The sequence below is a fragment of the Leptonychotes weddellii genome, chromosome 6, assembly GCF_054177405.1.
Source record: "Leptonychotes weddellii isolate Sample4059 chromosome 6, ASM5417740v2, whole genome shotgun sequence".
In the NCBI taxonomy this organism is placed as follows: Eukaryota; Metazoa; Chordata; class Mammalia; order Carnivora; family Phocidae; genus Leptonychotes; species Leptonychotes weddellii.
This window is the reverse complement of record NC_138374.1, coordinates 26,368,866-26,392,905: the sequence shown is the minus strand read 5'-3', so window position 1 is coordinate 26,392,905 and position 24,040 is coordinate 26,368,866. Positions and strand designations below refer to the sequence as shown.

Here is a 24,040-nt window from a genome sequence, read left to right as displayed (position 1 = left end):
CACGCTTGCGTGTGCCCTCTCCACCGTGTTGGCCTCAGACTTCTTAGAGCATTTCTCCAGCAGAAGCCACATGCCTTTTGTGACCTTGTCTCATAAATATCCTTGCAGACGCTTCCCTGTCCTCTGTTGGTTAAAGCAGTAACAGGCCCGCCCAGACTCAAGGGAAGGAATAGAGACCACACCTTTCCATAGGAGGTGTATCAAGGAATTTGGGGCCATGTTTTAAAATCACCATACCGGTATTATTCCCTAATTCTAGATGAGAAAATAGAGACCCAGTAGAGGTTAAATGATTGGCCCAGGGTCAGTTTCACAGAGAGTAGCTGGGATAGTTACGGGGGAAGTTTGGAGGAGGAAAAAAGACTTCTAACCTAATTCTTTTGATTCCAAATTCTCATTCTTTCAATTAGATTATTCAGCCTCTTTCAGCTTAAATATACTTGCTAATATGTGAAAGTTAAAAGAAAGAAAAGTTAACTAGCTTTGTGTTTATTAGGTAACTTTCCTAGAAAAGAGACAGATATAAAAGTACAAGGTTTAGGGGTGCCTGGGTGGCTCAGTCGGTTAAGCCTCTGCCTTCAGCTCAGGTCCGGGGATGGAGTCCCATGTCAGGCTCCCTGCTCAACAAGGAGTCTGCTTCTCCCTCCCCCTCTGCCCCTCCCTCCCATCACTCGTGCCCTGTCTGTCTCTCAAATAAATAAATAAAATCTTTTTTAAAAAAGTATAAGGTTTGCATTTGTAAGAGCTTGTACACAAACTTTGTATTTTAAGGAGGTCCTAAGATGAGTTCAGTCCCAAGATGGTTCACACAGCAACTTTGTATAATTTTCTCATAAGGAAAGATTTCTGAAAATATTCCAGATGCTTAACTGGGACTTCATTTGTTCTCTAGGAAAATCTCACCTGGCCATTGTCCAGAGGGTGAACAACGAGGGAGAAGGAGACCCCTTCTATGAGGTGATGGGCATTGTTACCCTGGAGGACATCATAGAGGAGATCATTAAGTCAGAGATCCTGGATGAAACTGACCTCTACAGTAAGTACATGGCCTTGGCTCTTGTTCAGGGTCATCTCATTTCTTCTGAAACTCTCAGAGCTGGCTTAGTTTGACATACTGTGTGAAAGGGTGACAGGACAAGCCCATGCATGCATTGCTGTGTCAGCCCCCAAATTTTAGGTGCTGGCATGGCAAGATACCCTGGCTTGAGGCACCCTGAGTCACTGAGAACATGCCAGCTAAATGTTTACCAGGAGGGAACCTGTGGGAACTGAGCCAAGACTGAAAAGGAGACCTCCTGCTCCTGGCCTTTGGATGGAAAAGGAAGTAAAGGACACTAAGTGTGCCTGGGGTGGCCACTCTGCCCTTGTTTCCATCCCTCCCTGCCCCGTTTTTTTTTTCTTTTGTTTGGTTTTGGTTTTGTCTCTTCATCCATTAGACGCAGACCCCAGCACTCCCTGGGGTTGCACTCACAGTCCGCCCCCATCACAACATCAGCGCACGGCGGGGACCGTCATGAGATGGCCCCCACACAACCTAAGCCAAAACCTTAAATACCCCTTCTTCGACACTGCTCTTCTCCCTCACGCTTTTCCAGCCCTATAGCCTGGTTTCTCATTCTCCCTCCCCACCCCTCCCCTCCCACCCATGCCCCCCCTCAGGAACAATATGGACTCTATGCAGACAGTGACTGCTTTTGGTTACTGAGCTTTATCAGAGCTTTGCTGGCAGACATTACAAAGGCTTGCTCTGTCTGTGGGATAAGAGGGTTATCTAAATCTATGGGAGTCCCTAGGCCAGGAAGTGTTTCCTCCTCTGAATTTCACTTCATGAGACAGCAGTCCCTTTCCCCTACCTCAGCTAATTCGTTCCATCCAGACCCCTGTCCTTAGCTTGCTAGAAGCAGCCATTCAGAAACCAGCTCCCAGTACAAAGAGCTTTGATGCTCTAAGTCAGTGAGTGGTGCAGAAAGACTGCTTCCCTTTAGACTCAGAAGAGATCAAACCCAAAAGGTGGGTCAGGCCCTGACAAAACACAGTAAGAGTGTCACAGTATCTGGTATTGCCCTGATACCCTGGCCAGGCCCAACTTCTTCAAATAGGGGTTAACTTCTACCTCCCCCTTTCCCTTCTCCCTTCACCTCTGCCCACCGCTCTTGATTTAGAATTCCCAGGTATCTCAGTAGATCTGTTGGGGAAGGCATTCACACTGGTGTCGGGGGCTGATAGTAGTGATGGTAGTCTAAATGAGTATGCTCCTCCTCCAGCATTTAACAACCTTAATGCTCCAAATAGTCACTATTAAAATAATAGGAATGAAGAGGGAGATGAGGAATGATTCTCCAATGATGAAATGTTAAGTGGCATTCTGATGGAGGAGGGAGTGGGGATATTTAGGCAAACATGTCCTATAAAGCAGAAGGTTGCTCATCAGTGAGAACAAAAGAATTGATCCGATACATATATTTGCTGCTCTCTTGCTGAGCAATCCTCTTTCTGGAGGAGAGGGTTAGCGCTTTCCTGCACTTATAAATACGCTGCTGGCATGAGTCCTTAAGAGCTGTAAGAAGGCCAAGGAGCCAGGAATACTGTGTTTCTTCTCACTTGACCCTGACCCACAGGACAGCTAGGTCTGCATCTTGCCGCTGTTGCTGCCCAAGCAAAAGGAGTGTTAAAGCAGCAACCCAGAGTCCAAGATAGGCCCACAAGACCGCCGCACGGTAGAAGGGTGCTTTCTGTCTTCTAGAAGGAAACCCAAACAGTGGGGCTGAAGTGAGCTCCAAAAGGAGAAGGAGAATACCAGGGAGCCAGATTCTAGGGCCCTGGTTCCTTGTCCCTGGGCTTCATTCCCTTTAACGTCCACTGCATCCACTCAGCCTGCACTGAAAGTTCCCCCCAGCCCTGTTTGTCTACAGGCCAAGTCTGGAGAAAACCCAAATCCCTTTCCCTGCTCCCCTTAGCACTGTGAAATAGGCAAGACATTTCAAAATTTTACTCAAAACTAAGGGAAAGCAAAAGACACCTGACCAAAGAAAACATTCCCTCCACCCGTAAGAAAAAAAATTTTTTTAAACAAGCTTAAAAAAAGAAGGGAGAAAAAAATTAAATTGGAAAAAGCAGATTTTCTCCATCAGTAGCACAGGCCAGCTAAAGTTCCCCTAGGTTTTTTTTAGCAATGGCCAAGCTTATAAAGGGTAACACTGATAAAGTGTGAACTTCCTTTTTTTTTTGGCTTAGAGAACGCAACTTTGTAAGTTAGAGGGCTGTTCCCATTCCTTCTCCTTTCTTCTTCCCTTGATTTTTTTCTCAATCCCCTCCCTGGGGAGAGGCTAGGGTTGAAGCAGGAGAATTGTGAGTGGAAAGAGGAGGTGACCACCTACGTCCCTTGGGTGACATGCTTTGGATACTGCCCAGGGTGTGGTTTAAATCTGCAGGAAGAGACCTGGTGAGCCCAGCTCTGGGGACAGGAGAAGGGCAAGAGGCGGAAACCCCCTGGGCTCTGCCAAACCCCTTGATGCTGAGAAAGCTAGTCCCTCGTGTATGACTGCCATTTTGTAAGCACTTCACAGGTAGGTTCTGCTCGGAGTCTCCTAATAACTGCATGGGATGAGTAGAAGCGTTATCGCTACTTATGAACCTCGTTGTGTAGATGAAAACAAGCACACACTGTGTCTAGAGAGGTTGCACAGCTGGTCAGGAGGGGAGCGAGCACTGGAACCCCGGCCTCGGGGTTCAGGCCAGCCTTTCCCTTCTTCCACCCCACACCACCTAAGAGTAAATAATCCTGCGACCTGGCAGCGTCTCCCACCTTCTGTCCCTTAGTAGCATCCTTCTGCTCCCCGGGGAAAGAGAAGTCATGAGGTCACCTACGGTTGACACATTGCAGAAATTCATGGGATCCCAAGGGATCTCTCTGTCCCATGTGACTATGGGAAAACTGATTCTGAGATGGCCGCCGTCTGTCCCCTGTGACCCTGCAGCCGACAACCGGAAAAAGCAGAGGGTCCCACACCGGGAGAGGAAGCGGCACGACTTCTCCCTGTTCAAGCTTTCCGACTCGGAGATGAGGGTGAAGATCTCCCCGCAGCTTCTGCTGGCCACACACCGCTTCATGGCCACAGGTATGGCCCTGCCCCCCGCTTCCCGCCCGTGTCTCCTCCCCAGACAAGAAAGCAGAATCTGGAAGGGGAAACCCGCACCAATCACGTTAGTACCTCGCAACCTAATTCCAGTGCTCAGCAGAGACAGAGAACCACTGTTCCACAGGGAGGGGGTGCCATAGGTTGGGCCGCAGGAGACCACGTACTGTCCTGTTCGGCCCCAGGCCTGATCTTCTAGGGCGGAAGTGAGTACAACTCAGCTCTGCTTTTCTCTCTTCTACTCAAGAAAAGAGCTAAAGAAACCACTGCTGCTCTTTTCCCTTCCTCCCCTTGCTTCCTGGCAGGAGCCTGAGGCCGAGTGCCCCTGAGGATTTGCTGAAGAGGGAAAGGCCCTGTCCTACTGGGCAACAAGGCCCGGGTTACTGGGCAACAGGTACCTCCCAGGACCAGATAGGCTTGTGAGCTACAAGTTCTTAAAATACAGAAGTCAGTTGTGAATCTTGGAATCTTCAGAAAAACAAGAAAAAAATGAGGATCCAAATACAAACTTCTTCTTATAAAGAAGATAGTATTTGTCTTTGAACTTTCTAGTCTTCTCACCCAGGCCTAATTCAGGTTCTGACTTAGAACGATCACACCCATGACTAAGTTCAATTGTCAGTCCAACATCTATTTATTGAGTGTGTTATGAGTGCTAGTGCTGTTCCAGGTGTTAAGAAGTAGAAAATTTTAAATTGGAGCTTCTTGAAAGTAGTTTTCAACATGTTTTCTAGTTGTGATTACAGGTTTCTTTTAACTACTGGCTGCCTGTCACAGCAAAACAGCTGTATTTGTTCATAACATAGCATATAATAATACCTGTTAATATGAAAATGTGATGCAACAAGGCTTCACATTTTTGGGAACGGATCACTTACATAATTAACTCTGTATTAACTTGGAATTTCATTTCATTCAACAGATACATGTCATACCAATAAATCAGGTTAAATTCTCTGTGTTTCATTTGATTATAGCATTTAAGGCCTTTGTTGTTTACATGGCTTGCTTATCCATGCTCTTTTTACCATTGCTTTTTTTTCTTCTTAAACCACTTAATTGAGGTAAGATTGACATACAAAAAGCGATACACATTTAACGTATACGACTTGAGGACTTTGGAGCTAAGTATTCGCCTGTGAAACTTACCACAGTCTCTGCTATAAGCATATCCATCACCTCCAAGAGTTTCCTCCCACCCTCTTTATTTATTACTATTTTTTCTATGTTAACATAAGATCTACCGTCTTAGCAAAATTTTAAGTATACAATACAGTATTGCTAATTACAGGCACTAAGCTATGCAGGAGATCTCTAGGACTTATTCATCCTGCATAACTGAAACTTTGCACCCTTTGACCAATACCTCGCCCATGTCCCCCTCCCACTAGCCCTGGCTAACCAGGGTGCTACTCTCTGCTTCTATGAGTTTGACTGATTTATTACTTTTAAAAGATTTTTTGAGAGAAAGAGAGAGCATGCACAAGGGTGGGGGAGGGCAGAAGGAGAGGGAGATAGAATCTTAAGTAGGCTCCAGGCCCAGCGGTGGAGCCCAACGAAGAGTTCAATCTCACAACCCTGAGATCATGACCTGAGCCAAAATCAAGAGTCGGATGCCCACCGACTGAGCCATCCAGGCGCCCCCAGTTTGACTATTTTAGATTCATCATATAAGTGGTATCATACATATTTGTCCTTATGTGTCTGGCTTACTTCATTTAGCATAATGTCCTCCAGGTTCATCCGTGTTGTTGCAAGTGGCAAAATTGCCTTCTTTTTTAAGTCCACACTCAAATTTAAATAACATCAAGAAGAAAATTAATAGCAAGACCAACATTTCCAAAATGGTGACCCGTTTTCTCCAGGGTGTCAGCACAGGGACACGTATCCCCAGAGGGCATGGAGAGAAGCTGAGATGCACACTTGGGTGGGAGGCCCCACTACCCCTACCTGAGAGACTCACGAGCCCTGCCGGCTTGGTGCCCCGGAGCATGAATGGAGGTGGCTCTAGACACAAGCCCTGGTTTGCCCATCCTGACTCCTTCAGCTACTTATTCTTCCTGCCTCCCCTAGAAGTGGAGCCCTTTAAATCTCTGTACCTTTCGGAGAAGATCCTGCTCCGGCTCCTGAAACATCCCAATGTGATCCAGGAGCTGAAGTTTGACGAGAAGAATAAGAAAGCCCCAGAACACTACCTCTACCAGCGCAACCGCCCCGTGGACTACTTCGTGCTGCTCCTGCAGGTGAGTGGGGGAGTTAGAGACCCTCCCAGGGCGGGACGAGGGCATCTCCAGCCTAGATGGAGAGGAAGGGCTGTGCCTCCTCAGTGCCAGGTTCAAAGCCTCAGCCTGCTACCTCAGGGCAAGGCCAGTGGGGTGGGCATTTGTCCATGACCCGCAGAAGGGGCCCGGTGTGACTGGCCGGTGTCCCAAGAGTGGTGGGACCTTGATGGCAGTTAGTCTGACCAGTCAGCAGTGTTTATGGTGGGGTGGGGTGGGGTGGGGACTTCTCCAGCAGAGGGGTTCTGGGACTACACTTCCAAAACTGTCATCCTGCAGAATCCCACACACCCCGTTGTCTGCTTAGACATCCCCAGGAATGCAACGGTCTACTACCTCCCAACCGTGTCTGTCATGCTGACATCTCACCATGTCTGACTCCCAGCCGCTCCTTGCTCTGGAGGTGCAAGGAACACATCCACTCTCTCTGCCACATTTCAGCCTTTGTAGCCTCTCGAATCTTCTCCTCCTTAAGAGGACCAGGGAGGGAACAAATGATGGAATAAAAGAGGCACAGCGTCTTCCCAGTGCTCACATAAGTACCATCGCCTTCTGCCCTGGGTGCTTGGATAGGCCTGTCATAAACACATGTCACGTGTGGTTCCAGCTTGTGACGCCGCTGGCTCCCTGGCCCGTCTCCAGCGTTGGCCCTGTCACTATTGCCCATCTCTTCGCAACAGAATCTTACAGACCTTAAATACAGGGATTGCCTTAAAAATCTTAATTAAGCTCAGTTACCTTAGAAGGGGCCTCTCTTTGCTTCCAGTCCACCTACAGCCTGTCTGCTCCGACCCTGTGATGGGCCTCACACCCATCCTTCCGTGTAGCCTCAAAAAGTGACCTCCCTTCTCCAAAAATGGAGTCCCACTCTTCACTGCTGAAAATCAACGAGAGTCCCGTTACATTGTTTATATAACATAATGAACCCATATAACCTACTATCTTATGCTTCATGTAAATGTAACCATTTTCTTTTTTTTTTTTAAGATTTATTTATTTATTTATTTGTCAGAGAGAGAGAGAGAGGTAGAGAGAGAGCACAAGCAGGGGGAGCAGCAGGCAGAGGGAGAAGCAGGCTTCCTGCCAAGCATGGAGCCTGATGCAGGGCTCGATCCCAGGACCCTGGGACCATGACCTGAGCCGAAGGCAGACGCTTAACGACTGAGCCACCCAGGCGCCCCAAAGTAACCATTTTCAAGTAAAAGTTGGAGGGAGTGAGAGGTAGTAGCAAGAGTGTAGGTTCAGAAATGGGAAAGATCTGGCTTTAAAATGCCAGTATTGCTGCTTTCTAACTAACCTTGACCAAATTATTTAACCTCTCTGAGCCTCAAATTGATTCATCTGTAAACTGGGGATAAATAAAATGAAATAATAAATAAAAACTGGGCCTCGTCGGGTGGTGGGACGGAGTGAGAATCTGTGCAGTGCACGTAGCCCATTACCAGCCCACAGGTACACGCTACAGGCGAGCCATTAGCCACCATTCTTCCTGGTGATGAATTAAACAAGCTCTGCGCAGAATCTGATTTTCTCTCAACCAGACTCAGAGATGGTCTAATCTCAGACTAAACCAGGCAGCAGTTTACGGGGCCCGGGGCTAGCTGGGGCCAGGACATTCATCACAGAAGGGCCATCAGAACATGCAAAGAGAGTTGGTTATTCAGGATGGGATGCTCCTTTATGAACTAAGCAATTAATGTGCTGCCAAGGGCTACTGAAGTCGGAGCTGCTATTTTTGAAATGGGTCCAGATAGACTTCACATTTCCCTGTGATAAGAACTTAAGTCCACCTGTTATCCAGACAGAAGTGCTTAGGGTTGTAGCCAATAATAGAACTGGAAGTCCTCATACATGCCCTCAGTGTACTTCCTTCTTTCCCCAGGGTAAAGTGGAAGTGGAGGTTGGGAAGGAAGGCCTTCGCTTCGAGAATGGAGCCTTCACCTACTATGGTGTCCCAGCCGTCATGACTACTGCTTGCTCAGGTATTCCAGTCCCCAGGCCAGAGCTTCTTGGGGGAAGCAATGGGATATTGTGGAAAAGAACATCTGGGTTCAAGTCCTGACTCCTTTTAGGGACTCTCTGTACAAGCCATTTGGCTTGCTAGACTTTAGTTTCCTCCTCTGTAAAATGGGTCTAAGAGTCCTTTCTCATTCAGGGAGTTTGTTTGTGGAAGTACATGGTAGACTGCAACATTATCAAGTGCCAGGAGTGGATAGTGGTATTTTTCCGTATGAAAGGACAAGTTTATTTTGCTTTTTACACTTCCATTTGATTGCCTGGTTTTTGCAGGGTTAATTGGTGCTGGGGCTGGGGTGGAGGAGGGGGCATTCCATAAGAAGGGGTGTGTTCTGAACTGCATCCTTCTGTCCTTAGATAACGATGTGCGGAAGGTTGGAAGCCTGGCTGGATCCTCGGTCTTTCGTATGTATCTCTCAAACCCCTCCCCCATCTGCCCCCATCGTGGTCCTGCCTCAGCCCACTCTGGGGAGCTGGACCGAGCACTTTGAGCCTGGCCTGGGGCTAACCCAAATGTTGGCAGCCTCTTTGTAATGCTCTGCCAGGAATACTGCCTCCTGCCAGGTACCCACCGACCACAAGCATTTCGTTGCTGTGTTTGGAATGTTTTCTGCTGCTTCTCTGCTCATGTGCAAGTGACGAATGACAGGGAGGGAAGCTGTGAGGGGAGGGGCCCATTTATTGTCACCTGCCGGAGAATGCAGGCGGGTGACTGCGGTGCTCTGGTGGAGGTTCAGCCTTTCCTTCTCTGCTAGGATATAATTCACGCACTGGCCTTCACTTTACCTGACACGGGGCTGTCATTACTGTGTCAGTAGGAAATGCCCACAAGGTCTTAGGATGTAAGTTGCAGGCTGGCACGGTATGTGGCTCACCTGCTTCTCTTTCCTCGTCACCACGTCTTAGCTGGTGGAGAGCTGGCTGCCAGCTGGCTGTGCATGCTCATGCCGGGGGCTGCCACAGGGCTCATGGCTGGTTTGTTCTGCCCCTTCCGTGCTCTACCTTCTCGCTGTTTCCTGTGTGGAGTTATTGTACTTGTGTTTAGAAGGCATGGCATTTATGGGGATATAAGCGTGATCCAGAAAGAATTATTTCTCTAGATTTCTTTTTGATTCACGGGTCTGAATTTTGCATTGCTTTCAGCTGTTAAGTGTTTACAGCGGGGGCTATTTTCATGACAAATGGGGTGTTTTCTCTCATCATAAAAAAGATTTTATGGAGTACTTTCTATTGGGATTTATCAGAAGATCTCAAAGCTTGATATCACAGTCCCTGGCACAGGAAAGGTAGATACCATTTTAACACAGAGAAACTAAAGAATTGACTTGCTCCAAATTACCCAGTAAGTGATGACTACCCGGATGCATTCCCGTGTCCTGGCTAGTTCACACAGCACAAGGAAATACAGATTTGAGACCCATCATGTTCCAGAATGCAATTTCCATGTGGAAATAGTGGAACAATTTACAGTGTAATTCATACCCTAGCGGAGCAGAAGGCTGAAATGAAGTTGAAGTACCTCTCCATACCCAAGGCGTGGCCCAACGTGAGCTGAAGATCTATAAAAGTAAAGCCCTGGTACATTATTACACTTACATAAGCCAGTGAATCTCAGACAAGGTTGGTGAAGGAAGCATCATCATCTTAGAACAAGAACTCTGGATGGGTGAGGGATGGGCTACAGGACCACGGAAGTCTTGGTTCTCTAAAAGAGATTTCCATCCATCACATTAGGGATTGCTCAGGGTGAAGTAATTCCTAAGATTCTGAATGTTACCTAGACATGGGACCCTGTTCTGGCTCTTTCAGAAGACCAAAAGATGGGGGAACAAAGAGCTACATGAGGCTCCCCAGCCCACCTAATATGGATGACCTTTATTCTTTTTAAAAAGAAAATTATTTAGAAAGTTGTGGGAAGTTGTTACCTGGTTTCCTCCATTCCTTCCTACCTGTCTCTAGTTCTTTCTATCCATTTCTGCCTCCATTTTGTCAGTGAGACAGGAGTAAACTTACAACACTGATCTCTCCTTCAAAACTGGTTAAAAAGGAGCATTAGACTCTTTCCCTCCCCTCACTTCTGAGCATCTTTATAAATCTTCAGAAGGAGAAAGAAATCGAATTAGTCAGTAGGGGTGTGGAGACATTTTCCATCGTCCCCGCAAGCGCTCCCCACTTAGCGGAGTACAGTGTAAAATATCCCCCAAGGCCGCCACACCCCACACTTGTGCCAGGTGCACCCCCAGCCCAGGGTCCAGCCACCCAGCATTGCTCACAGGCAACGAACCTCAGCCTGCAGTCAAAGGAGAGCATAAGGCAGTGAATTCTTGTAGGGTCTCGGTCTAGCAAACTACCCCTGTCCTCGAAGCCAGCCTGTAGCTTTATTAGCCTTTGAGGGAGATAAATGGGATGACAGGTTCGCCAGAACACTGGCCTGGGGACCTAGCTTCAAAGTCGAAGTTGAGGTTATCAGTTAGACCCTAGTTTTTCCTGTGCAGGGTAAAGGGAACACAGCCAGCACCGTCTCCTTTCTCTTGGATCTGATTGCCAGGGACCCCAGGAGGATCACAGTGAGCCTGGGAACTCTGAAGGAACCAGGCTTGAGCTCAGGGTAGAAGAAACGGATGCCCACAGGGCAATGCAGGCAGGGAGAGGCTTGTCTCCTACCTGTTTGGTGGGGTGTACATTTCATTGGCAGCCCCGGAAGCTCTAGGATGCTTCTTGAGACTGTGGGGTTTCTTATCCCGGTACGTCTCACATTAGGAGCCCATTCCAATATTCTTTGACATCTGGTGTCAGACCAAATGATTATCAGTCAGGTAGGTATAAAGCTCCCCGCTCCCCTGCGTGTGTGGGTAATGTCCGTACAATCACCTGGGGTGGCAGATAGGACCACGGAAGTTGCCGATTTCGGTGTGCTGTCACCTGCAGACTGACTTCCTTTAGTCCCCAAGGAAAGGCTCTCCGAACAATTAGATAAGAGAGAGGAAGACAGATTCCCAGATAGAAACGCCCCCTTGATCCAGCAATGCACAGTTCATGCCCAGCACTGTGACCACGGGGGAGCCCCTCGGAGGCACAGGCAGGTTTCCTCCCGCTGCCCCTGGCAGGAGCACGCACTCTGCTTTTAGCCGCTGTGCAGGCGGGCAGGGCCCTGTGGCGGTTGGGAAGCCCTGGGGGCGAGGCAGTGCGGGACTCCCAGCATATTTGCAGGTTCCGAGAGAATGCTGTAGACACACGTCATCCCCCCCTCCTCCCAGGGACCCTGCCTGCTCTTGTCAGCGGCAGGTCGAATCCCCTCTAAGATTATTGCGCATCTTGTCAGAAGACTTTCAGCCAAGACTGTTTTATGTTCTTGTTTCTGGAGAGTGACTTTGTGAGAGGATTTGCAATTTCCCTGTTTTCAGAGGCAAGATTCCCTTTTGCAGAGAAATGTGACTCCGTGAAGACTCAAGAACAGACTGACTCACACACTTTGCTCTTTGTCTTTCTCCTTTTCTGTTTATCTTCTCTTTCGCAACTCACAAATCCTTGGCCCTTGACTCTTTAGTGCCCGTCTCTGTGTCTCGTACCTTCGCCTTCAGCAGAGGGGACTCTCTGGCGGGCTCCCCAGGTAAACGTGCGTGGGTGTGTCGGGTCTCCGTAGATTCAGTGGGGTGTGCAAGAGGCCTTTGGTCTCTGTCACTGTCCTGCAAGAGAACTAGTCTCTCCCACAGGCAGGGCCAGTTCTGAGGAATAGCACATCCCACAGATAACACTCACTGGCACATACAGCCCGGGCATTGCCGAGTCAATGGTGTCACTTGTGAATTTAGCTCCCGGAGATGTCTCTGTGTATGTACGGGGAGAAATAATGGGGTGAGGGATGGGGTGAGTTCTTGATCATCATTTGTCTCACTGCAGAATGGAGAGATGAGGAGTGCAGCAGGAGAGGAATAGAAAGAAACAAAGAGTACCATTCCTTATTGCTATTTTCCCTCCACCATTCATTCTGTGTGGCCTCTGCCTTTAGCTGACCATTAACCCATCCTCATCTTCCCCGTAATGTTACTCTCTGGTGACCATATTCTCTCTGGCCTTACTCATACAAAGAATATGTGTAAAAATTTCAAAACGACTTTTCATTAGGTTTAACCTCTGTTGTTAATTAAATAAAAGTTGCTGGGTTTCTTTTTACATGGGTCAGGCAGCTCCTCATGGAACTACACAGTAACTCGAGGGTTGAGAAGAATGTAATAAATCTAAATAATCAATGAAGTGTTTGTATTGTTTTCATGTCTAGAGGCTGCTCTCTTAGGCTCATGAAACAAGTAATGACCAAACCAAGAATTTATCTGTTAAATTGCCCTGAAGTTAGAATGTGAAAACACGGTCCAATTCCCTGCACCCCCCACATCTGTCTCCCTAACCCGGTGCCACAGTAGGATTCTGAGGCCCCACCATAACCTCAGCCAGCAAGAATCCAGCTATGTTTTGCTATCTGTACAGTAGACCCTCAACTTTCAAAAACGCTATGTCCTGAGACCTCAAACCCCCAAGTTTGCTGCTTCAGAAGTATTTGTGTTGACTCCTGCTTTCTCCCAAGTCACATTTTTCCCATCTAAAGCCATCTGGTTCCCATGTTTATCTGTACAAGACAAGTTAATCACCTTCTCAAATTTCACCAAGGTTTTCTCTCTCATTTAGTGATTTTCCACCAAGAAATAAATTTTTTCTTGCTTTGTGAGAGCTCATGCCTTCATCATGACTACAGACCAGCATGGTCAATGTGGGATGCCAAGCTGGTGCCTTCTACCAGCTAACTGGTCTACTCCTGCCAGCTGGCAAAATGAGAAATGACCACATCATGGACCATCAAGATCCTTCACATGCAGGGAGTCTTGGTGAATGAAGAGTATGCTAGGAAGTTTCAGTGGAGAGGGAAGGTTCACATTTTTAAAAAATATTCAACCAAAAGGATTAAAGCAGGCATATATTTTCCTTTTAAATTATCCTCAGTTAACCAGACAAACCAGTTCTTTGTAACTTTCCAGTTAAAGGAAGGTTAATTCTAGTTCATTGATATTTATTATGAAAAACTTGATGGTAACCCAGCGTCAGACCAAGATGAAGGCGACTTATTCCTGCTGTGACATGTCCCCCCCAGCCATCCCCCCCCCCGCCCCGGCCGCCCTGGAGGTGCTGCAACTTCTGATCCAACCCTGGTGGGAGGCATCTGCTCCTGAGAGCTCTTTCCACCTTCCCCTTGTTTTCCGTGACTGGCTGTTCAACCCAGCGAGAAAGAGGTGAGCCACAAAACTGAGAGCAAGGCCAGCTTCTTCCCACCCTTGCTTTACCTCTGGAGCAGTGAGGAACACAGCAGGAAAAAAGAAAGGGCCTTTGACTCTCTCCTCCCCACCTCCTTTCATCTGGTTTCCTTTTGTCCAGCCCCATACTTGATTTATGATCTAAATACAATTATTTGCGTATATTACGTCTTGCCCCCATCTTACACAGAGGAAAAAGAAATCCTGGAAATTAATAGGGCCTTTAAGTTTAAAAAGAACCCAATCATTTTATGTGATCCCCACAACCACCTCAGAGATGGGAAGAAATTATCATTGGAAAACAATAGGTAAGGAAACAGCTCTGAAAACATCGAGCCATCCATCAGTATCACCGATGTAGTGAGAAGGGAGAAGGACGAGAACTGGAATCCAAACCTCTCTCCCTTTTTTCAATGTTACATTTATTTTTTTTTAATTTTTCCAATTCTTTTTTATTTTTAACAAAAAAGTTTCCGCTTGAAATGAATAAGTCACAGGAATAAAAAGCAGAGCATAAGGAATAGTCAGTGATACTGGGATAGCGATGTAATGGGACAGACGGGAGCTACACTTGTGGTGAGCACAACATAATGTATAGACTTGTCAAATCACTAAGTTGTACACCTGAAACCAGCTTAACACTGTACTCAAAATTAAAAAAAAGTTTCCAGTTTTATTGAGACATAATTGGCATATAACATTGTGTAAATTTAAGATGTATGTGATAATTTGATACATATATATTGTATACATTTGCAAAATTCTTTTGTTGTTTTAAATTCCAGTGTAGTTAACATACAGTGTTATATTAGTTTCAGGCATACAATATAGTGACCTGTGGCATTTTAGAAACAAAACAAATGAGCAAAGGAAAAAGAGAGACAAACCAAGAAACAGACTCAGACTGATGGTTCCCAGAGGGGAGGGGATGGGGAGATGGGTAAAATAGGTGATGGGGATTAAGGAGTGCACTTGTCTTGATGAGCACTGGGTGATGTATGGAATCTGAGTCTCTTAGGTCCTACTTCTATTGTCCTGGACTTGGCTACCCCTTTGAACATGGGCATTTTATGATGCCCCCCATCCAGTTTGGAGAACACAGATGGCCCATGGCACAGTGACCATGACCGGAGAGGGCTGTTCCCCCTTGTCCCTCACTGATGCTCCAAAAGATAGACGCAGGCAGCCACTGAACCCTACTTTCCCTTCAAATCCCCAGACTGAAACAGGAAGCGGGGCATTCTTCTGTATCATGGGTTCTGCCCTAGAGGACTGTGACTTATTAGCATTTTGAAAGCGGTCATCCTAATGAATTATGGTGCTCACAGTGGATTGAGGCCAGTGGTCCCTGCACCAAATATTGCCACCATTATCCATAGGCAGTTTCCTTCTATTTGAGCTTTAGTTTAAAATAAGGAGAATGGAGTGGTTTTGTGCATTGTTTCCAGAGCATGATGTAATTAGCCAACTTTGCAGGTGCTTTCATTTAAAAAGTAGACTTCTGATCAACCCGCTGAGATTACACAGCTCCACTGCAGTTATCATTCCCTTTCCCCAGATTCATTCCTTTTATCTTTTCCCAGTGGAGATGATTTCAGGTTCCCCATGACAGTCCTTCCAAATCCACAAAAGCACGGAGCAGGAGAGAGGTCAGGAGCAGTGATGTTTTTTCAGTGTTCAATTGACATCTGTAATGTGCTTTGAGATCGATAGGGACCGTTTCCTCCCAGAATATACAGGGAGTCTCTAAAAATAATCCTTTTCCTTTGTGAAATGTGGTAAGTGGCAGTATTCCTTTGGGTTGGCTTTTGTGTCATAAACATTTGGGAACCATTAAAGCTCCATGTAATGTGAGCGAGTTCATCTGGGCTCCTAACTTGGGCTGATTTGCAGAGTTCACATTGTAGCTTTGACAGAGAGCTTTTGGCATGTGGTTGTCTGATGTTGAATATTACCCCAGAATGATGAATTTTAATAATCCTAGTTTGTACTCCTATAGACCTATGTAATTAAGCTCCCCCATCCAGTTTGGAGAACACAGATGGCCCATGGCACAGTGACCATGACCGGAGAGGGCTGTTCCCCCTTGTCCCTCACTGATGCTCCAAAAGATAGACGCAGGCAGCCACTGAACCCTACTTTCCCTTCAGATCCCCAGACTGAAACAGGAAGCGGGGCATTCTTCTGTATCATGGGTTCTGCTCTAGGTACAGGTGTCATGAGTGAGGCAAGCATCCCAGAGCTGGGTATAGGTTCATGGGGCCCCGCCTATCGGTGCAGAGGAGATTTCATTCAGCCTAGTTAGAGTGTAAAATCCTTTCCCAGCCCACACCCAATTTTGCCCCAGGGTCTTCTCCACCCAACCTCAGTAACTCCAACTTGCTGTCTAGGACAGATGTCCCTTGCAGTCTGACCATGCAGAGGCTGCAGGAATGTGGTCTGTCACACTTCTCCACAGCACTTGGGAGTCTAGAGCAGAAAACCCTGCTTCCCACCAGTCTCGAGGGCCAGCTTGAGGGTATGATGTAAGCAAGAGTGGACAAGGGATTTGTCAGCTGCTTGGCTTACCTCCTGGTGAGGGATTCTGTGGCCAGTTTGATCCCTGTTTGATCTGTCCCCTCTAAGACTTCTTTGACTATAGTTTAGCATTTTCCTCTTCACTTCACTCCCCCAGCCTGGGCCTCTGCTCTTAGGAAATGCCAAGGGGAATTATACAACTTGAACTAGTTTGCCATGCTGCTGGGACACTCGTCTGTTACTGATTTCTTCTCTTTTTTTATTAAAAGCATTTCCATTTCCCTTGCTCAGAAACCTCTGAGTGTATGTGCACAATTACCAAAATGCCAAGTCATCAGCATCCTACCTATTGAGGAATGTCAGGCTCTGGGACGTGAAAACATTGATCTTGCACAACACTCAGATGAGCTGGGACTTTCTTTGCCGTGAAGTGAGGGTTTGTGTTTTGTTTTTTGTTTTTTGTTTTTCCTTTTAAAAACTGCTTTTATAGGCCCAACCTTTATAAGACAGTTGTATCTTTCGGTGTTGGGAATCCTTTGGGATTTTGAATAAACCTTCAATAACCTTGTTCTTACTTTTAAAAAACGAAACACAATATGCTTCTCCTCCTCGCACAACAGTGATGTCGCTTGCATTTGACGTGTGGTCCTGGGAGTGACAGCAGGTGGCATGCTTGTGCGGGGTACCAGCGAGGACCAGAGCTCTGGGCGGAACAGGGAGGTGTTTGTGGCCTCTGTTTCCCACAGAGTGTGGAAGTGATTCAGGCAGAGCCTTCTATGGATGGAAGTGGTCTAGTAGATAAGAGAGGCCTGTCTCCCTGCCATCCTCCTGGAACGCGCCTGGAGTTGTGATATAAGGGATGACAGATGGAAGAGCACAGGTGGGGTGTGTGCAGCACGTGTCCCACCAGGCAAAGTGGAGGGTTGTCAGGGAGAGATGGTTATTTCTCAGGCCCTGCTCATACTCTCTCCACTGGTTCCAAACTAAGTTGCGGACAAGACCCACCAGGTCAGGATACGGCGTTCCAGACTCCACTCACACTGCCCCCTTTTCCACAGCAGTTACCCTGAGGAAGCGCCATTGACTTAACTTTGCAGCCACCACCCCAGAAGACCACAAAGGGTCTAGCCAAGCCAGAACGCATCAGCTTGTTTTCAAGGGACCAGAACCAGAAATGAAATGCATGCTCTTCTGCCCAGTGCTGCTGCCATTTACGATCACCTGGGTGCTTCACTCTTGTTCTCCATGGCACCATCACTGGCCTTAGTCCGTGGTCACTGGAAGAGGGTCTGGCCCTCCCATCACCCAGTGGATAAGTAGGGCCCTAGAGACCTGACGCCAGGATCCCCAGTTTCACATGCTTTAGGTAAACAAAGTCCTGGGGTTCCCTGTGGCCTCCTCCTCAAGTTACTGGGCCAAAGCCCGAGGCCCCTTGGTGCCTCAATTCTCATTGCACACTCTCTGACTCTGTCCAGCCGCCATGTTGGAGTGTCCTTCTATCCGCCCCTAAGCTTCTTGGAGTAGTCAGCTTCCCCAGGATGATTGTAAGCTGCAAAGGAAAGGCTTTTCAACCCAGGATGATTTGAGAGCTCTGAAATCTTTTTTTAAACAAAATTTAGATTCTACATTAAAACTCTTTAAGGGACCCTTAGGTGTTGATTCATTCACTCTATACATTTTTATTGAGCACCTGCTCTAGGCCAGGCACAATGCTTTACGTACTTAGTGGACCACAATGACCAGAAAAGACAAGATCTTTGCCCTCATGAAATTTAGCATTGAATTGAGTAGACGTCACAAGCGCAAACACGTAATGAATTAAAACTTGTGAAAAGTACTTTGAAGGAATGAACAAGGGACAGTGATAGAAAAAAACAGGGAAACCTCAGGACAGCCAAAGTCTTCAGAGAAGGTGGCTTTCAGCTGAGACCTGATGACTGAGACCCAAGGCGGGGGGAAGGTGGGCAGGAGAAATGGCATCTTCTGAGGTAGTGGGGGCACACTTGTATGATTGAGGGCAGCCGAGCAAGTGGGGGAGGGGAAGAGAGTCCCCAAGATGAGACCAGACAGGGAAGCAGGAGTCAGGTCATGGGGGGCTTTCGGGGACAAAGCAAGGAGTTTAGGGGTCCTGGTAATTGGGACTTGAGTGGGGACAGAGATAGAGGCCGACCGGCTTATGTTGGAAGTGGAGGTGAGAGGGCCTGGTGTGGGGCTGGGGGAGCGGCAGGAGTCAGGGGCGCCCCCCAGGTTTCCGGCAGTAAGTGATGGAGCATATGTGAGGGGCACTTCCTGAGAAGGGGACACTGGAATAGAGTCCCTAATTCTATAATCCTATCAAGGCAGCGATTGTTATGGTTTTAATGAGAAAAATGATGCAGCCTGTTGTTATTTTACCCTTTTCACTCCCTGGTTTGCCGGACAACGGTAACAGCCTGCAGCTAAACAGACCGTGAACCCTCAAGGACTCGCTCCAGATAGATGCTAATCAATTATCTTGACTGGTGGCACCATTATCTCAGGAGACAGGACTGAATTCCCGAGGTTCTCCCCTGAAAGTACAAGGAGCAGAAGCTCTGAGGAGCCAGACCCTGCATCCGAGCCCCTGAACGAAGTCTGTGTTACCAGCGGCTGGCTGCACAGCCCCTTGCCCTGTGGGGAAAGAAACGCGGAGTGCAATTCTCTCCCTCAGGTTTATTCTGTGGTTGAGATTACGTGAGGGTCACCTGAAGAACCTTTCTTCTCTTGATCCAGGAAGGTGGTTCACATAATCCGTTTTGAAACCAAGTGACGTGGTCTTAACTGAACTTTCCCTAGAAGCAGTTCTTGAAAATGGGAGAACAAACCAACCAACCCTGACTCTGAACATTTAGGATGCCTGTGGGTTATTCCAGTATCCCCCCGCCCCCACTTAGGCCTAGATGGAGTCCTGCCCTAGACCCATACTTTAGAGGACCCCACTTTGGCCCTCCTCAGTCCTAGCCCTTTCTGTGGGGCGAGGAACTCACAGGGCCAGAGCCTGTCTTCTGCCTTCTGGACCACACTTCAGATAGGGGAATCCTGGAGTGCCTCCCCTAAACAGCGCTGGGGGAATGGGACTGGGAAGCCCCTAGGGCAGGGGCTGTTTGTCCCCATACAGCCCTGTTTTATGTTTTCCCTTTTAGCAGAAATTCTAAGGAGCTGGACCTTGCCTTCCGGGTTATGATGGTATAATTGTCAAGGACAAGGATAGAACATATTTTAACAGTTTATTAATGCGACTCAAATAGGTACCCATATAGTTTGTGGGCCTCTGCTTGTCCAGGGTCCTGCCAGTGTTAGGGCAGACCTGAGTCATCCCCGCTAACGTACCTCACCACGGCAAGAATTGGTCGTATGTGCCGTCAAACCTAAGGCCTGTGAGTGGAGTTTAGATCCTGGTAGAGGATCTCTCGCTCTGGAGCAGCTATACCCACACTCACAGCACAGTCCTCATGTCCTGCATTAGCCCAAAGACCAGAGCTGAGAAAGGCTGTGGTCCACCTCTGCCCAGCTCCTCGCTGGTGGAGGTTGTGGGGAGCAGGGGGAGCCTGAGCAGAGGGGAGCCCTGAGCCTCTGACGGAAAGGGTGCGGGCCCGCGTCGACCACCCAGTGTTAGCATTGCCCAGAACTCCTGCCGGCCCTCAGTGAACACCTCTCTGTCTCTCTCTCCCCCTCCCATCTCCCCCCACCCCCGTCTCTCTCTCTCTCTCTCTACCCCCCGCCATCTCTCTCTTTCGGTCCCCACCCTTCTCCCCACCCGCCCCTCCTTGCCTTTTCTCCCTCTCCCCCACCATCTGCAGTAAACCGGTCCCCTTCTCGCTGCAGCGGGTTGAACCGCTCCGAGTCTCCAAACCGTGAGCGCAGCGACTTTGGGGGGAGCAGCACCCAGCTGTGCGGCGGCAGCAACAACCTCTACACTCCTGACTACTCAGTGCACATCCTCAGCGATGTGCAGTTCGTGAAGGTAATCCGCCCCCGCCCCCGGGAGGGCCATCGCTCGCCAGCCAGCCAGCCCCAGGGGGCAGCGGCACAGGATGCGCATCCCAGTGCCCTCGGAGAGAACGCTGGCTGGTCATTGTTCCCTGGCTTTATAAGGGCCCTTAAGATCTCCTGACCCCCATTTCTCGTGTGGGGAAACAGGCATAGAGCGATAGGGAATTCGCTTGCCTGAGACAAGTTTGGCAGCAGAACCGTTTCCTTTGGATCCCCTGCCGTTGGCACCAGCTTGCTTTGGGGTTTTTTTTCAAGATAAATTTGCAGGTGATTCATAAACCAGGTGTCTAGAAGAAACCACACTATGATTTTACGTATGATGGTATATATTTACATCTTACCGTTCCAGGTCCAAAATGCAATTTGGCATGTATGTTCACTGTTAACCCTTCGTGTAACCGTCCTGCCCTTGGCCATCGCTGGGCTGTGTGGGGCTCAGGGGAGCATCACTGCACAGGTGGGAGAAGCAGCGATGCTCATCACCTTGTAGTTAAAGGGTGGGGGAGCTGTTTCTTCATACTCCTCATTGAGACTGGGATTGCACAGAAACCTAGAATTTCCTCCTTTCTCTTGCTTTGATAGGCTTTATTTTGTTTTGTTTGCTAGCATTCTGCAAACCGTTACATGCTTGGGCCAGAGATCAGGAGTGAGTCCCATTTCTCCAAGTCCAACTAAACACCCGATGAGTTCACTTGGTAAATTGCAGGCTGGATTATGAGAGATGTGTTAATCACAAAGGTGGGAAGAGGTCCTCTCCTGTCCAGAACACAAGCTCCGATAATTTGAGAGCAGTGTGCACTGGCTGGTTTTCTGTGTTCCAGAACCTTGCAGAAACCCTGAGCTGAAACTGTAAGGATGGAAAGTTACCAGAGGCAGGGGCTGAGCCTGGAGGGTGGGGTGGGATAACTGTTTGTGGGGTATTCTGTGCATGTGCTTTATGGCTCCTTTGTCTGAATGATCCACTTAGTCTTACCACCACCCTGTGAGGTAGGTCCTACTGTCATTCCCATTTTAGAGATGAAGACATTGGAGCTTGAGGAGTCCAGGGCTGGTGGGTGGCAGAGCCAAGCTTCAGAGTTGGGTCTCTCTGTCTTCAGAGTCCAAACCCTCAAATCCCTGGGCTTTAGGAAGAGTTATGGGAAACCAGAGCTGAAGGAGCCCCAAGGAGAAGTGACTTTGGGAACTAACCCAGCAATACTCATGGGTCTATATGAGCGGAGACACTTAACAAATCCTGTATGACAATGAAGGTAAAGCCTCAGAAAACTGAAACCCGTGATTCCCCTCCCTGCGTTCAGCCCTGAGGCCCTCTCACCTCAGGCCTTCCTCAGAAGTGGAGGTAGGAAAAATGTGAGCAGAGAAACTATTATGCCAGCTCTTGCTGGTTTGTAGTGCTCGTCACATGGTTTGTGGGAAAAGAACTTGAAAGTCACAGTATGAGTAAGTGGCTCAACCATACTGACCGCATGCCTACTCTGTGCTTGTCTAGGCTTTGGCAAGGGACTGTGGTGAACAAGACCCTAAGCTCCTGCCTTTCTAGAGCTTCTGTGCTAGGAGGGGGACAGAGAGGATAAACCAGTAACCACAGCGTAAAGAACCTAATTTCAGGTAGTGATAAAGGCCATGAAGGAAACAAACAGGGTCGTGGGATAAACAGGGATTGGGCAGAGTTGGCAAGGGGGCTGCTTGCTTTAGAAATGGTTATCAGAGCGGGCTGAGAAAAGGACATTTTGGCTGGGACCTGAAAGGGGCGGTGGGGAGAACTCAGGAGAGAAACCACGGAGGCAGGAGAGAGCTTGGTGGCTCATGGATCTGAGTGCCTGCACACAGCGCGCAAAGACCGAGGCTGACGCGAAATGACAGTGGAGGCTCAGCAGCCGTGTCCTGTGGCATCTTTAGGCCGGCGGGAGCCCCCTGGATTCACTGCAAGTGCACTGGGAATTTTTGTTAAGTTTGCTTCTCAGGTCTTATCATTTGTCTTAGTTTGGGCTGCCGTAGCAAATTGTCATAGACTGGGTGACCTCAACAAACACTTCCTTCTCACAGTTCTGGAGGCTGGAAGTCCAAGTTCCAGGAACCAGCAGATCCAGTGTCTGGTGAGAGCCCATGTTCTAGTTTGCAAATAACTGTCTTCTTGTATGCCCACGTGGTGGGAAGAGACGGACAGGAAGCAAGCTCTCTTCTTAGCAGGACACTAATTCCATCCATGAGGGCTCCACCCTCATGACCTAACTACTTCCAAAGGCCCCACCTCCACCTATCAGCACGGGGGTGGGGGGGTGGGGGGGGTGGATTTCAGCATATGAATGGGGGGACACAAATGTTCAGTCCCTCACATGGTTTATATAACACGTTTAGGAAATCAATATGAGGATTTGGCTTGCTGGTCTGGGGAGGAAAGTGAATGAGATTTTGAGGCGTCCTGTTTAATGAGCAACTGTGGTGAGCCCAGAGTTTTCTGGAACATCTCTAGGTGTGCATAGATTGGAGAGCACTTTCAGGGGATGGAGGGGGCAGCTCCTCAAAGAGGAATGTGTTAAGATGAACACCTAGCATTAAGTATGTAAGGATCTTCTTAAAACTTACAGGTGAGCTCATAGACATCCAGGCCTAGAACATAAGGAAGGGGGACATTCACAGCTAATGAGGAACATAAAAGGGAAGTGTCTTGCCTGGCGTGAGACGGCGGACGGGTTAAAAACCCCAAACCCGAGGTCCGTCCTCAGGTGCAAGTGTCATCGTCTCGGTCAGGCAAGAGGACCAGGCTGTGACCTGGGGCAACTGAGCAGCGCAGAACATGGTCCTTTTTCCCACCTCGACATTTTGACATTGAGGAGACTAAATGTCAAAAGAAGTTGAGGGAAGGCTAGAAACCAGTCGAAGTATTATTCAGAAGCCTCCTTCAAATCATGGCCCCCATCTCTTAAAAACTTCAGTTGTAACAGTTCTATAGAGGGAACTTTGGGAGTTCAAGCTGTTTGAATGCAAGTGTGTGTTTTGTTTTGGTGCTGGTTTTCTCTTTTGTTTTGTTTTTTTTATATAAGTTAAGATGATGTCTTAGACTAAAGTTAAAAATTTCTTTCTGCTGATGTAACAGACTTGTTAGGGCCATTGTTTAGGCTGCCCTTTTATTCCCCTCGCCCACCTGCCCCCCCCCCCCCCTTTTTAACAGAGGGCGAGCTTTTGAGGAAGCTAAAGAGAAAACCGTGCAAGAAGGCTGGTCTCACAGCCCAAGCCCCTGTGACGGGCTGCAGGAAGATTTTGCAAGGGTTTTTCATGTCCAGCAGACTGAGGTTCCAGAACATTTATTAAGTCCAGGAGTAATTTGACTTCAAGATAAGCTACAAAATTAGATAGAAAGGTGTATCTAATGATTACCTGGGAGAACTATTAAAGCTGTGATTAATCATAGTGAATTATGAATGAAGGTACCAAAGCATCCTTATGAATTTTTTAAAATTGTATTTTGTAAATATCATTATTAAACTTAGGCTATTTGGCAGATGTCTTACAGTCTGGATTGTGTAACCATGACCAAGATGCCCCATCACCATCTGGTGGCAGAATCCCTAAATTGCAGGATGGTGTTTTGGGGGATGAACATCCTAATGATAGGAGAGACAGCACCCTGGTTGAAGGTTAACTTCTGAACACATTGGCTTCGAAGTCAGAATGTCCAGAAGGGCACACTTACTTCTGGTTAGTTTCAAGATAAACAGATCTCCATTTCCTTTGTAATTTAGTGGCTGCTTGAGTTCTTAACTGGCCATGTGTAAGA

At 47.9% G+C, this 24,040-nt stretch overlaps 1 protein-coding gene across 2 annotated transcripts in view; it reads left to right on the top strand.

Annotated features, from left to right (window-relative positions):
• Nucleotides 1-24,040, top strand: part of CNNM1 (cyclin and CBS domain divalent metal cation transport mediator 1) — a 59,472-nt gene that overhangs the window by 24,094 nt on the left and 11,338 nt on the right. Inside the window, exons 2-8 of one of the 2 annotated variants that reach the window (XM_006733656.3) lie at nucleotides 893-1,036; nucleotides 3,978-4,118; nucleotides 6,210-6,379; nucleotides 8,298-8,397; nucleotides 8,789-8,836; nucleotides 11,979-12,041; nucleotides 20,070-20,233. In XM_006733656.3, the coding sequence (XP_006733719.2) occupies nucleotides 893-1,036; nucleotides 3,978-4,118; nucleotides 6,210-6,379; nucleotides 8,298-8,397; nucleotides 8,789-8,836; nucleotides 11,979-12,041; nucleotides 20,070-20,233 (830 nt within the window). The remainder of the gene's footprint in view (nucleotides 1-892; nucleotides 1,037-3,977; nucleotides 4,119-6,209; nucleotides 6,380-8,297; nucleotides 8,398-8,788; nucleotides 8,837-11,978; nucleotides 12,042-20,069; nucleotides 20,234-24,040) is intronic. The other variant, XM_031028546.2, reaches the window with a different exon arrangement.